This window comes from Podarcis pityusensis (genome assembly GCF_964106645.2).
Source record: "Podarcis pityusensis genome assembly, chromosome: 6".
NCBI classification, from domain to species: Eukaryota; Metazoa; Chordata; class Lepidosauria; order Squamata; family Lacertidae; genus Podarcis; species Podarcis pityusensis.
Window position 1 is genome coordinate 65,572,876 of NC_138030.1, and position 14,318 is coordinate 65,587,193.

General features: G+C 40.0%; 1 protein-coding gene across 2 annotated transcripts in view; it reads right to left on the reverse strand.

The window, feature by feature from the left end:
- SLC44A5 (solute carrier family 44 member 5) overlaps positions 1–14,318 on the reverse strand; it is a 164,512-nt gene that overhangs the window by 40,897 nt on the left and 109,297 nt on the right. For both annotated transcript variants that reach the window (XM_081008982.1, XM_081008983.1), the window contains exons 3-4: positions 11,804–11,877; positions 657–741 (exon numbers count right to left, since the gene is read on the reverse strand). In XM_081008982.1, the coding sequence (XP_080865108.1) occupies positions 657–741; positions 11,804–11,877 (159 nt within the window). The remainder of the gene's footprint in view (positions 1–656; positions 742–11,803; positions 11,878–14,318) is intronic.

The following is a 14,318-nucleotide window of genomic DNA, read 5'->3' on the forward strand; positions in this document are numbered from 1 at the left end:
GATAACCCACCAGACCCAGATTCTATGGAGTTGCTTTTAGATGCTCAAAACACTGTGATAACGTAGGGACATTATAGTGGGTGATCTGCAGGGAGAAGTTGTGAGTGGCTCTTGGCCCAAAGTTCAGACCTGAACTTATAGGAATTTCTAGTATAAAGTGCATTCTTTTAAGCTGGTAGCAGCCAGTGGTAGAATTCTCCTTTGCTATTTTTCTGCTGCTGGCATGTTTTACCCACTGAGCAAGGGGTATCTGGTTTATAGAAATGAGATGCAGCCTGTGGTACTTAGGATTTATTTTTCTTCTTGGAATGACAGGAACAATTTCTCAGAGGACATTTCAATTAAATGTTCCAACTTATGCTGGCTAATCAGCTCCAATGCATTTTATGAAGTGTGGCATTCTAATCACTGGGATGCATGACGTAATTGTATTTTACTGAATTATGAACAGCCTTCGGACTGCATATGTACAATGGTTTTGCTTTGATCACTCAGCTTTTTAAATATAAATCTTAATTGGAGTCAACACAGAGAAACCACTGAAGGAAGGCAGGGTCCTCCCTCATCCTTCCATTAAGACTTCCAGGAGACAGAAGTCTAGTGCTCCCTTTCATGCATCATGAAAAGTGAAGGCGAAGGAATATCTTGGTACTTACTCATTAGGCGTGTCCTTTTGACCACAGAACTGCCCATAGCTGTCAGTTGGGTAAGCTACTTTTCTGGGGTCACCGTGTACCCAAGCTGCGAAAAAGAAAGCATCAGTGATATTTTATAGCTCAATTTCCTCCTTGTAGCAGGTCGGCTTGGAATTAAAGTTTGCTGGTCATTAAAATGCACTGCCAGTCATGTACCATTTTAACCTCTCTCAATAGCTACTGAATACTATTGATTTTCCTTAAACAGTAGGTTTTTTTCCCCTTTAATGAAAAAAGTATGGATGAATAGATAGAAAGTAAAACATTTCTCTCTCCCCCTCCCCCTTTCCATCAGGTCATATCTGGCTGGCAGCCAGAAAGTGAGGTAATGCACTTAGAAAATAACAGTTATTAAAATGAGGACAGGGAACCATTACAAAGACTTTGTTGGCATAAAGCCATATAATGGTAGCAAACAAAGCTAAAACAAACCTAAGCGTGCCTGCACTCACACATCTTAGATTCTCTCAGTATGCTGAATTGCATGAGCCGCTTACAATGCACTCTCAACCCCGATTTATGCAAATCACTTTGAACTTGCTGTTCTGTAATTGCCACATGCTTGCATTCCTCTTTATTTTCTGTAGTTTTAAATTTAGAAACACTCAAAACTAAATCTTCTCCAGCGTCACTAGCACACTCTGGCACTAGAGTGGTAGGGCATGACACAACAGAGCCCTGTGTAAAGCTGTCCATGGCAGTCTGTAGATTGGCACTTATGGTCCAGAGGTGTTTATTATTACTTTTATATCCCACCTTTCCTTCAAGGAGCTGAAGGTGCAGTACAGACTTCTCCTCCTTCCCATTTCATCCTCACAAGAACCCTGTGAGGTACATTAGGTTGAGAGGCAGTGAGTGGCCCAAGGTCACCCAGTGAGCTTCATGGCTGAATGGGGACTTGAAGCCTGGTCTCCCAGGTTCACTCTCACTACAATGCCACATCTTAAGCTAATAAACTTTTGATTAATCTTAATAGCCAAAAGCTGCTTTCCACAATGGGATTCATTCATGGCTTCTTTTCCATTTCATTGAACTGCCAGAATTGAAGTCTACTGTATTTCATTAATCTTGCCTCCACCAATCTATGGAAAAAATAAAGCTGCTTATATGCTACCACAATGCATTTGTAGATTTAAAGAGAAGGCAGCGGCTTCACATCTTTCATTAGCAGTGCAATCCTATACATGTTTACTCAGATGTAAGTCCCAGTGAGTCTAATGGGGCTTGTTCCCAGCTAAGTGGGTATAGGATTGCAACCTAAATTCATTTAGGCAATTGGTTCATTTGGAAGCACACCACCACCCCAGTATATTACAGATCACTGTACTATATTGTAAGAAAACAGTCATGTTTACATGTAATTCTAAACCACAATTCAGTGCTGTGTGCATGAGCCTTGGGATCATACACACGCCCAAGTGTGGCTGGAAGGTATGATTCACAAGTTTTAAGTTTCCCCTTTAAAGAATCCTGGCTTAAAACAAAGACTGTTATGAAGGGGGTGGCGCATCCTGTTTTGCCACCTGAGGAGAAATGAGAAGGTGCCCCCAATGCCTCACCAAAGGCTCACTTATAGGGTTGCCCTGCAAGATCTCATGAGTGCCCCATGAAATGTCTCTGGAACTCGGAAACTACCACCAAAGCTTCTTCTTCTCACTTCTCTGGTGGGGCAGGGGGAGCTCTAGATGAGTGAGGAGAAGCAGCAGTGGCTTCCAACCAAATCTAGTGAGATCTTACCAGAACCTGCTTCTCCTCACTTCTCCAGAAATAGCAGGGGGTGCAGGTGGGGCACCCATGGTGGCACAGGAGAAGTGAGGAAAAGCGGTGGTGACTTCTAGTGAGTTCTCATGAGAGCCATACAAGATCATGAGGGTCTCTTGTGAGATGCCAGCAGTGGGGAGGGGCATCTGTGGCATGGCCATCCCCTTGGATTCCATCACCTGAGGCAGCTTCCACAGTTTGCCTCATGACTGGCCGTGCTGGCTTAAACTTCAGTCTCTGATTCATATGTAACAAGAAGCAGGAGAAGAAGGGAGTGTGCAAGTCTGATGTTTTGGTCAGGTTCATATTGCTAAACCATGGTGTCTGATGTCCAGCAGAATTATATATTTGAGCTTCTGGAATAGTATCCGTAGGCTTGTGCAAAATTAAGTTTGAGTTCCAAAAGTTCTGATGTGATTGTTTAAAGGCAGGAAACTCCACAGCGGTTAAACTCTATCAAGTATAGAAGTATATAAAAAGGTAAAGGGACACCGACCGTTAGGTCCAGTCGTGGACGACTCTGGAGTTGTGGTGCTCATCTCGCTTTACTGGCCGAGGGAGCTAACCAGAGCAGCATACAGAAACGTCGTTTACCTTCCCACCGGAGCGGTACCTATTTATCTACTTGCACTTCATGCTTTCGAACTGCTAGGTTGGCAGGAGCAGGGACCGAGCAACGGCAGCTCACCCCATCCCGGGGATTTTAACCGCCAACCTTCTGATTGGCAAGCCCAGGGCTCTGTGGTTTAACTCACAGTGCCACCCGCATCCCTAGAAGTATATAGGAGTGCTGTAATTCTTGGAATTTTGTACATCCAATTGAGATTTCAATTCAGGAATGAGGTCTCCAGGCACAAGAAAAACTTTCAGCTGTTGTAAGGTGCATAACAAAATTGCACATGTTAAAACATTGTGTCGTACTGCTTCTAAATTAATAGACTTTTTAGTATAACATCTGGATATTTAGGATACTTCTTTGTATTACTGGCTCCCCCAAAGAGTAGCACAAAGCCACTAGCACATTTGCTTATCAAGGGTAATACTATACCTCTGAGGTTTAAAATCCTAAGCAATGCAATGTACTTTCAAAAGTACAAAACCAAGCCAAGGTCCATACTAAAAATCATGACCTAAAACATGACCTAAAAATACTATGGGGTGTTTTTTTGGGGGGGGGGAATGTTTGCTATCTATCATCTACTACTCCATGGATATATATAAACTGGAGAATAGAAGAAAGCACATTCTTGAAACGGGACATGATGTTTGTTTGTGCACAAAGGAGGTTTTCATTGTCCTTGAATATTTTCCCACATCTATTGCAGAAAAATGCCATGTCCAAGCAGATCAATTTTTGCAGTTGATATGAACTCCTTTAATCTCTTCTTTATACACTCTACAGTGCAGCTTCTGTAGCAACCTTCCCTCTTTTTGAGGTTAGTTTGTTTTCAAGAATGTTGACACTACAGAAGATACCCCCCTCCCTTAGGACCATTATTCTTCCCACCAGTACAGATACCAGCAGGGATAAATCTTGTCATGTGAGATTTAAAGCAGTCCAGCAATGTTGGTTGCAAAACTTAACAGCTGCATTTTTGCAGATAATTTAGAATTAGCCACTGCTGCCAACATTATCCAGTTTGTTTCCGGAATTAGTTTTCATATTCCAAGAACTTCAAATAATAGAGAAATAGTACTCTGACAAATGCTCACATACAACAATGTCCACTTACAAACCAGAAGTCTCTCCCATGTAGAACAGGAATATGCCATGTTAAATCTGATGAAGAACAGAGTGATCAGTGGATAATCAGATTTTGACCTTAAGATCCAAATTCACATCCATGCTCAGCCACCAGATTACAGCCTATTCATAGAAAACATTTGTTCTATGCAAGTAGTTCTAAATTTTGTCAGACACACACTTAATCTGGACAAACATAGCATAACCTGGGAATTATAGATACAGTCAACAGCAATTCTCATAATAACAGCTGTGTGTTTCCAGTTACTATTGTCATACTTATTGCCAGTTTAACCAGGTTACATTTGCTGTTGTGAATACACGTTGTGTGAAATGCCCTTCAGCCTCATTCAGTCGTCGCAACTGCCTCATTGGGACAAGAACTACAGGGAAGAGTCACTGTGATCACTAAGCCTGTGCTGTTTTGGTTTCTTGAATAAAGAGTTAACTTCACTGACACTAATGTTTTTATTGCTGACCTACTCCAGACCCTGGCTCCTGACACAAGTCTCCCCTGGGGTTGAAGAACATACCTAGGTGGGCAAAGGTTAAAAGAGGCTAACTTCACCCTGCTTCGCCATCCAGGTCTTGGTTATACAGTGAGAAACAAGAGTGCCCATGAGAAGGTAGTGCCACCTAAACTATAATTTGAACCCCACAAGTCATTTCTGCAAAATGGAAACAGTAATGATCTAACTACCCAAACACATTTTAAAAACTGCATTGTTTCCACAACGCAAGCAGTGCACAGCAAGTGATGTGATTGTTTTATCAGCCCAACAGATGGTAAAAAAGCTAGAAGCAAGTTCTTGAATTACACAGAACTCTTCATTAGGCAAAATAAAACATCACCATTACCCCACGTAAATAGTACTCCAGACCACCTAAATTTTGATTAAGTAAATATTGCGGTTGCCTTCTGGGACACTCAGTTCAATGAAATTTAACTGTGTACTTTTGCAATGAAGTTTGAACAGAACTCTGGGCTTTGAGGCCAGTTTTGCCCCAAATGGCAATTTCTATCATCAGTTTCCCTTCACTTTTGAGCAAACATACAAATGGCAGCAAGGAGTGGGGAGTCCCCTGCCCCTACCAACCTGTTCACTCCGAAAGGGGGGGGGGAGCTGCTTCAAGGAGTGCTTTTGCAAAGGGCAAGTCCTTTGCAAAAGCCCTCTTTGAAGCAGCTCCACTTCTCATTTGTGAGCATGCAGGCAGGCAGCAGAGGTCAGGGAGTTTGGACTGGTCACTCATTTAAAAGAGAAGTGCAAAGGGCTTTAATCCTCAGTCACTGGCTGAGCCTTCCTGACAGTCCACTAAACATTTTCCCCTCAGACACCCTTGCCCCATCATTACCATCACCAGTAAATTGACAGTGCTTCTCTCAGCTCACACAGCTGTTTAGTAGGGAGCTTGATTGACATGTGGAAAGGTCTACTGACTCATTCCCATGCACCTTCCTCTCCACTGCAAATGCTAAGGAGCTATTCCCAGTGCCATTCAGGTAGGCAGCAAGGAGAAGGGAGGCATGCAATGACCTCATTTGCACGCCACCATGCACCTCCTCTCTGTCTGCATGTGTGAGTGTGTTTTCTCCCTGCGTATTTGTGTTTGGGTAGCTGGGATGTGTATGGCTTACAAACTCACTGCCTACCAGTGAATGCAAGCCAAAAAGGTTTCCTATTTTTGCTATATAGTCGTACCTTGATTCTGGAACACAATGCGTTCCTGGAGTCTGTTTGACTCCCAGAACCGTTCAAAAACCAAGGCATGGCTTCTGATTGGCTGCAGGAGAATCCTGCAGCCAATCAGAAGCCACGCCACACATTCAGCTTCTGAAAATCATTCGAAAACCAGAACACTCATTTCTGGGTTTCAATCGTTCGGGAGCTGATTTGTTTGGGAGCCAGGCATTTGCGATCCAAGGTGCCAATGTATAGCCCTCTGATCTGGGCAAAAACTGAAACACCAGCAGGGTTGCAGAGGAATAGGTCCTCAGGTAACACGCTCCCCGACTTTAGCAGAGGAACCCCCAGCCTACCAATCAGGCCACAGAACACCCAGAAGTGTTTATGCTACATTGCAATTTTGTATCTGCTCTATGGATCCAACCATAATGGCAACAAACAAGTGTTGCACTGGACTATTTTAAGGAACATGGTTTTCTTTGCCGAATTCATTACCTCCTGAATTTACAAGTACACCCCCCTCATTTACACAGCAGCTTTGTTTTGCAAATAGATTCATCTCAGTTTGTTGTGAAATCGGATTCCTTTAAATGGGAATCCTTTCTGCTATGTGGATACAGAGGGAAGATGGCTTCACATCTCAAATGAACATAAGGAGAAAGCAAAGTGTGGTACTATTTAAGATTTAGCACTTGATAAATATCTCATTCTCTTTCCCACTCTAGAAAGAGTAGAAACTAACTGAACAACATACACAGAAAGAAGAAATCAGCCTTAGACAGCTGTGTAGTTTATTTGTTGCAGGTATTTGTTGCGGTGAACTGCTGCTGACCCAATACCAAATATTAAATGAAATAGAATCCAAGCGTACAGAACTTCAGCACCCATAAAATGTTCTGCATGGCTGAATACTTGATTGTTGGCAATGACCAAGGGCCTGCTTACAGGCAGGGGGAGGGAGACAGTCATACTAATCAGCTGAACATTTGTTTTTAAAACCTCTTTTAGTTTTTACATATAAAGAGATGAACCAATGATATATGAAACTATGTATTTACCAAGACCAGCACTTTTTTGGGGCAGGGGGAATTGAAGACTCTGATGCTCTATAACAGGGAGAAAGCATCAAGCGTAAATCACTCCTGTGCTTTTTCTGAAGTGGACACTACCACTATGGTGAGATGCCTAAACTGTGCTCACCTTGGGAGCCTGCATATATTTCATCATGAGGAAAAATAAAAGCACCATTTCAGACATTGCAAAATGGCAACAACAATAGGACACGTTACAGTGGTACCTTGGTTTAAGAACAGCTTAGTTTATGAACAACTTAGATTAAGAATGCTGCAAACCCAGAAGTAGGTGTTTTGGTTTGTGAACTTTGCCTTGGAAGCAGAACATGTTTTGTTTCCTGTTGAGTATTTTGCATTTGTAAATTGAGTCCCCCGCTGCTATGGGAAAGCACGCCTTGGTTTAAGAACGCTTTGGTTTAAGAAGGGACTAAGTTTGTGGACTAAGGGACTAAGAATGGATTAAGTTCGTAAACCAAGGTACCACTGTAATTAGTTGCATCTCCTGTTATCTTTCTACATTATATAATGACTTGCAATGCCAAATAGATATTGTTCTCATATAGCATTAGCTCAGCACAGACATATGTTAAACAGCAATGTATTTGGGATGTGTGTGTTATGTTTTAAACTTCATTTACAAATTTACAAACTGGTATCATATTTTTTATATCAACATAACTAGCTTTATTGCTGGATTTGATGTATTACCTTTTCCAATGCAAGTAAGTCTGAATTTTTTAATAATAATATGTATTCCCATTTTTAAGCAGAAATTATTTTTTTGCAGCCATTCATAACATGAACCGCAATTCTTTATGCAACAGGTAATAAAACAATCTTGTTCAAAAGGACTAATAATAATAATAATAATAATTTTGTATTTCTACCCCACCCATCTGGCTGGGTTTCCCCAAACCAATACTGGGTCTATAGAAACCACAACCATAATAACTCAGTATACTTTAGGCAACTCTTTCTTATATGGTTTCAACGTTGTTAGCCTAATTGCCTGCCAAAATCTTTGTTCTAAGTCTTCAAATCACTTGACAGATCCTTAGTGCAAACTTTCAGGAACCAATCATAAATCTTTGAGAATCTTAATATGTCAGCATTCCATGTAACAATGGTATAGCACAAGAATGACATGTGTGTGTGCAAAAGCCTGTCAGGTCCCCATATTTCAAACCATCAAGTTATGCTGCCATCATTCATTAATGTACTTCAAGCTCACAAATCACAAAGCTAGAAATCACAAACATCTATCATTTTAATGCATTTGTCAAATATCCTCTCATTTTGTATTCCTTTATTGGTCTGGGATTGAGTAAGTGGCTGCAAAACACTGAACTGTAAGATTCCCCGTCAAGGACAGAATATGGAGAATAACTACTTGCTTGGGAAACTTAACATAGGCTGCAAATCAGTTGATGATTAAGAACCAACAGCATTCTTGTGAAGTGTTTCCCTTTAAAAGATAAAACATTTAAAATATTTTAGTATGTGGCAATAAAAACCAGCCAGTTGTGCTTATGGATTTTAAACACCAGCAATTTACCAATACAGTGAAGCAGATTATAGGACACATGATCCTAAATTTATACACAGGGGTAGTTGCTGTAAAAGCAGTCATGGAAGCAGGGATGCCTCTTTTTGAATATAGAAGGTAAATTTGGTTTACTACTTCACAGGTGGCCTCCTGCCCCATTGTTTAATCTCCTGTTGTGTCTTTGAACACAGATTAACACTTACTGCAATGGGAAGATTTCACAAACAGAAATAGAAATATGTAGGAGAGCATCTGACCTAAAGATTCATGGATAACAAATTCTCATATAACAATTGAGAGCTGTCTATGCTAATCACTTGCTCACTTGAGCTTCACTTATGCTTTTGGTTTAGCAAAATGCTTAGCATAGTCAGCTCTCAATTGTTATATGAGAACTGTCAGGAGCTAAACCATATAATATTTTTCTTATTTTGAATTATACCATTCTTGCAGCCCTTTGAATCTTTTTATAATATTTCATTGGTTTTTGTCTTAAATATTTTACTAGGTTGCTTTTTAAAAAAATGTTCTTAATAATCCAGAAAATGCAAATGTAAATATTGTAGACTGAATTCTGCAAAAATTGAAACGTCACTGAATGGCATATCAGCACCATTGGTCCGACGGTAAAGTTGACCCAATGACAGCAATTAATAGCTCCTGTAATAAATATTTATGTGGCTCATAATCATTCAACAGCCAATCATCACTGAAGCAGATCAGAGAAAGACTATTACCATAAATCACTAGCTTTGGTCATGCAAGAAGATTTGATTGTCCTTTTATCACCACATGACAATATAATGTCTTTGGAACTACAGTGAGAGCTAAATCCCTTCCTGATTGTACCGTTGCAAATATTACTCAAGCCACGCTGATTGCATGTATTACTAAAGCTAGAATTTCAGCTCAGCATTTCCCCCTGTCACAATCAATAGCAAGCTCCATGCTCTAGAAATAATGGAACTTTTCTGTTTCTGTACCCATCCAAATAAAATGTGGACTGAAGATCTGCTTCATACATTTATAGACTATAGAAAACCTTCCCCCATTTTTTTTATCTATAAAGAGCCAAAGGACAGAAATATACAGATCTTATTCGGTCACGAGTTGCTTTAGGCACAACTCATGATTGTGAATTGATTTATACTCTATTTTCCCTTTATATGAACTTTATTGACTCTCATGCATTTTGAACAGGACAACTGCCTGGAGTCTATCCAAGGGTGATCTCATCTTTTATTTTTTAAAAAAATAAAGCAAATGAAAAAGTGTAAAACAAGGCTGGTGATGGTGATAATAATAACCGTATAGCCAGCTTGTGTACAAGTGTGTGTGTAACAAGCATCTAGATCCGACTAGCTTCAGAATCTGAATTTGAGATTGAAAAAGTACTCCCATAAGAGGAACAGAAAATAGCTACCACCACCCAAAATGAATTTTGATTTCAGGATGGATAGCTTTTATTTTGAGCATTTACAGGTATTCAAAAGTTTAAGTAGAGATTCTCTCTTTACAGTTAGAGTACAGGCAATACAGTGTTATGTATACAGACCATATCATCTTTGACCAATGCCTGTGGTGAAAATAGAACTGGACAACCAACCATTCAGTCATCTAGATTTTATGCAGTACATGATTCTGTAAAAACCTTATGTAGAAAACTGCTGTGAAATCCTAGCTAGAGGATTACAGGAGATTTGTGCATTGTTGGAGGAAAGTACAGCGCAGTAGGAAGGTTTGAGAGTCCAGGGGTACTGGGCACAAGCTACAAACCATCTCCCTAGCCTTTTTCCTGGAAGTATTCGGTTCTTCTAATCAATCTATTGTTCACAATGATGAACCAGAAACAAATGTGATCACACATTTAAAAATTCTGTTTCACAAAGGGATAGCTGGAAGGGAAACACAAACTCAGTAGGGCAGGGTACAAATGGGTACAAAAACCTTTATTATACATGGAATGTACCTGCCTCAGGGATGGAGAGATCCCCTGAAACATAAAGCATGCTATTTGAGAGTCCTGTGCCAAAGGCAGGTAGTGTTTCTTTTAGAGCTGGCTTGGTTACAGCCCAGAGGAAATCTGGAACCTGTCTTTATAAATATTGAACTTGGTTCAGTTTAAAAGAGAGTCAACAAAAAAAGCTATACTTTCATCTTGACTGTATAGTGATTGCCTTTTCTATGGAACTGTGATGTGATAGAGAGCTGTACTGTTTGTTCCAGCAGGACAAAGGATGAACATCCTTTCTAATTCTCTTGATTGTACTTCTTCTGTAAGATGCGTGTTCCTTTTTGTAGTCTAATGGCATAATACTATTACTATGTAGCTGTACAGCACAGAAAAAATGTTATGATGTTAATAAAAAGAAATCTTTATAAATTCACTAAGGCTAAGCCAGAACTGAAGTGAACTCTACTGCCAAAGAGCAGCCTCACATGTAAATAAACAGCGGACTAAGTCCAGATCTATTAATGTCAATGGGAGTTTGGCCACTGAGTTAAAAAGATGTATCCATGAGTAGAATATTCATGCCAGCTGCTGGGGTTTGTCCTGAGAAATATGGAGCTGCCTTCCCCAACATGTGACCCTCCATGGCCAGCGGTCAAGGATAATGGGAATTGTAGACCGACAATTTCTGAAGGGCACCAGGCTGGAGAAGGCTTGTCTAATAAATACACCAAGTGATGTCAAAGAAACACTGTGTGATAATGTCAGACATGGTTTGCATTACACATTGGGTTGAGTGGAGATTAAAGAGACATGGAGCAGCGGCAGCTGTGTGCCTTATAAAGCTTCGGCTCTCAGTGAAGTTCTCTCGAACAAAATTGAGATGCACATTAAAGAATCTGCTGTTGATCATTAGCTCTGCATCCCAATTAAAAAAGCAACTGTTCTATTCATTATTTGCATGGATTGTTGCTAACATTATAAAGAATTCATTTTTAAAACTTTTTATTTTCTTCCACTTCTAATTACCAACATTTTCCTGCTATAACTACAGCTTTTTACAGTAATGAAGAACAAAATTATTGAACCATGGCTACTCTACCAGCTTTGTTTCATATTGGATTTTTTTTTTTGTCAATATACCAATCATTTTTATTTCCCCCCTATAATTACAACAGTCAATGAGAGCAGGTAGTTCATGCTTTGTTTCCAAGAAATGTGTTAAATGAATGTAATTATATTTAATCGGGATGCCCATTTAACTTAAGGCAACAATTGCTTCTCAAGTAAATTAGAAGTTACTTTCCTATGAATAGGATAAGCATCAACTGTACATGTATTTACTTACCCACAATTCCTAAAGCAATGTAACCCAGGATGACCACAACGAAGATGACACAACAGAGAACGTCTGTACAATGCCTAAAGACAGAACATATTGAGCAGTTACACAAGTGTCCCATAATACAACTGTGAACCAAAATAAAATTTAATTCTTGGTACACTGTAGGTGCAAATTGCATCTGTTCAGCAGATCTATCCATCCACTGGCAATCGCTTTCAGTGTGCTAATCCTTCTGCAAATCTCATTTTCAAAACCACAAGTATCTTGAGCCAAAAGTTCCATGGCAAGAATTAACCGTCCAAAATGCCAGTAAGATATAAGCAAGGCCAAATGTTTATATGCTTGCTCCTAGGAAGGAGTAGCTTACATAAAATGACAACGTACATATCCATGGACCACTTATGGGTTTAGGCATTACTGCAGTGCAAAGCATGATCATTCTGGTCATAGCAGCAGATTTCCTTCTTAGTCCATGAAAGTGTCCTGTGAATTACAAACAGCATACAAATTTACAACTTCTGCTTGTTGGGGGTGTGTGGTGGAGATTGTGTTTATTGGCCATGAGCAGAAAGAAGCTTTTCAACAAGACTTTTAAAAATAGAGATAATATACATTGGTGTCATTAGTTTGGGCAGTTCAGGACCTGACTGCCTTTTTTCAGAGCTGAATACAACTTTAATTCTAGATCACGGATCACCATTTGAAGCAGAGAAAACCTGGTGAACCATTGCAGTTCAGTGTCTTAATATTCAGCAGCTCAGTGATCAGATTACTGTGTAAGTGGATGTATGTGCAAGTCCCACAGTGCTCAGGGAGCATCCCCTCTCAGAACAATGCCACCACATGCTTACTCAAGAGTAAGCACAACTTACCGTAATTAAATGGCACTTTGTTCCAGGTAAGTAGGGTTAGGATTGCAGCCTCTGGGTGGTCAATGTTAGTCCCACTACATTAGACCTATTGATCTTAAGAAACATTGACTAACTTAGGTTCAATATTTTCAATGGGTCTGATCTGAGTAGGCCTTGGCTGAATATAATCTTCAGTCTGGAAATAAACTTGGTAAATTTAAGATCATAGAACCTGTAGAGTTGGAAGATACCCTGAGGGTGATCTAGTCCAACCCCCTGCAATGCAGGAATCTCAACCAAAGCATCCATAGCAGATGGCCATCCAACCTTTATTTAAAAACTTCCAAGGAAGGAGAGTCCACCATCTCTCATGGGAGTTTGTTACACTGCCAAACAGTTCTTACTGTCAGAAAGTTCTTCCTGATGTTTAGTCGTAATCTCCTTTCTTGAAACTTGAATCCATTCGTTTGAGTCCTAGCCTCTAGAGCAGGAGAAAATGAACTTGTTCCATCTTCCATTTGACAGCCCTTTAGATATTTTAAGAAGGCTATCATATCTCCTCTGTCTCCTTACCAGGATAAACATACCCAGTTCCCTCAACCATTCCTCATAAGGCTTGGTTTCCAGACCCTTTATCATTGGTTGGCCCCTCCTCTTCACTCATTCCCCCTTGTCAATTTCCTTCTTAAACTGTGGTGCCCAGAACTGGACGCAGTATTCCATGTGGGGTCTGACTAAAGTGGTGCTGCTATTACTGTTCTTGATAAGGAGGTCTGACTAATAGAGTGGTGCTATTACTGTCCTTGATAAGGAAACTAGATTTCTGTTGATGCAGCCTAGAATAGCATTAGCTTTCTTTGTTTGCGCATCACACTGTTGACTCATGTTAAGCTGATGGTCTACTAAGACCCCTAGATCCTTTTCACATGTACTACTGGCAAGTCTTATATTTGTGCAGCTGGTTCTTCCTACCTAAGTGTAGAACCTTAAGATACTTGTATGCAGTGTCCACATATGCACGTATAACAACTGCTGTATCAACACAACTTTCATGTTTGAAACAGTCACCAGAATAAATTGCTTTCTAAATTATTTATTTAGACAAAATACTTCTCAATGGAGGTAGTTCTCACATTCAGCTATAAGCCATCAAGGAAGAAGAAATACTGGGTGAGATAAATGCACGTGGATCAAATCCCTAATAATTTTCACACCTGGGAAAAATATATCTGAAGAATTTGATTGTCCCATAGAGCACTGACAGAAAAACAGCAGGTCACTTAGCTTCACCAGTCAAGCTGAAAACCTCCACGAAAGGTAAATCCACAAGGAGGGGGAAAGAATATTATAACATTGAAGTCACTGTTAAAATAAATGAGCCAGGAGGAGTGGTGAGAGCACAAAAGCAGAACATGTGAACAGAGCACAAACTGCAAATGAATACCAGTATTTTTCAGCACTCTAACTTTAAACTAAGTGGGTCAATCCACTGCACTTCTCTATACCTAGAGAGATATTCATTGTATCCAACTTAAAATATTTTACAGAACTACAATCTGACCTATTTTTCAGTTTCTGATTTAATATTCCTTCCACTTTGATTTTGTTCTCTGCTTTCAAGAATGCATTTGAGTCAACAAGTGAATCAACCCAACCCCATCTTCATT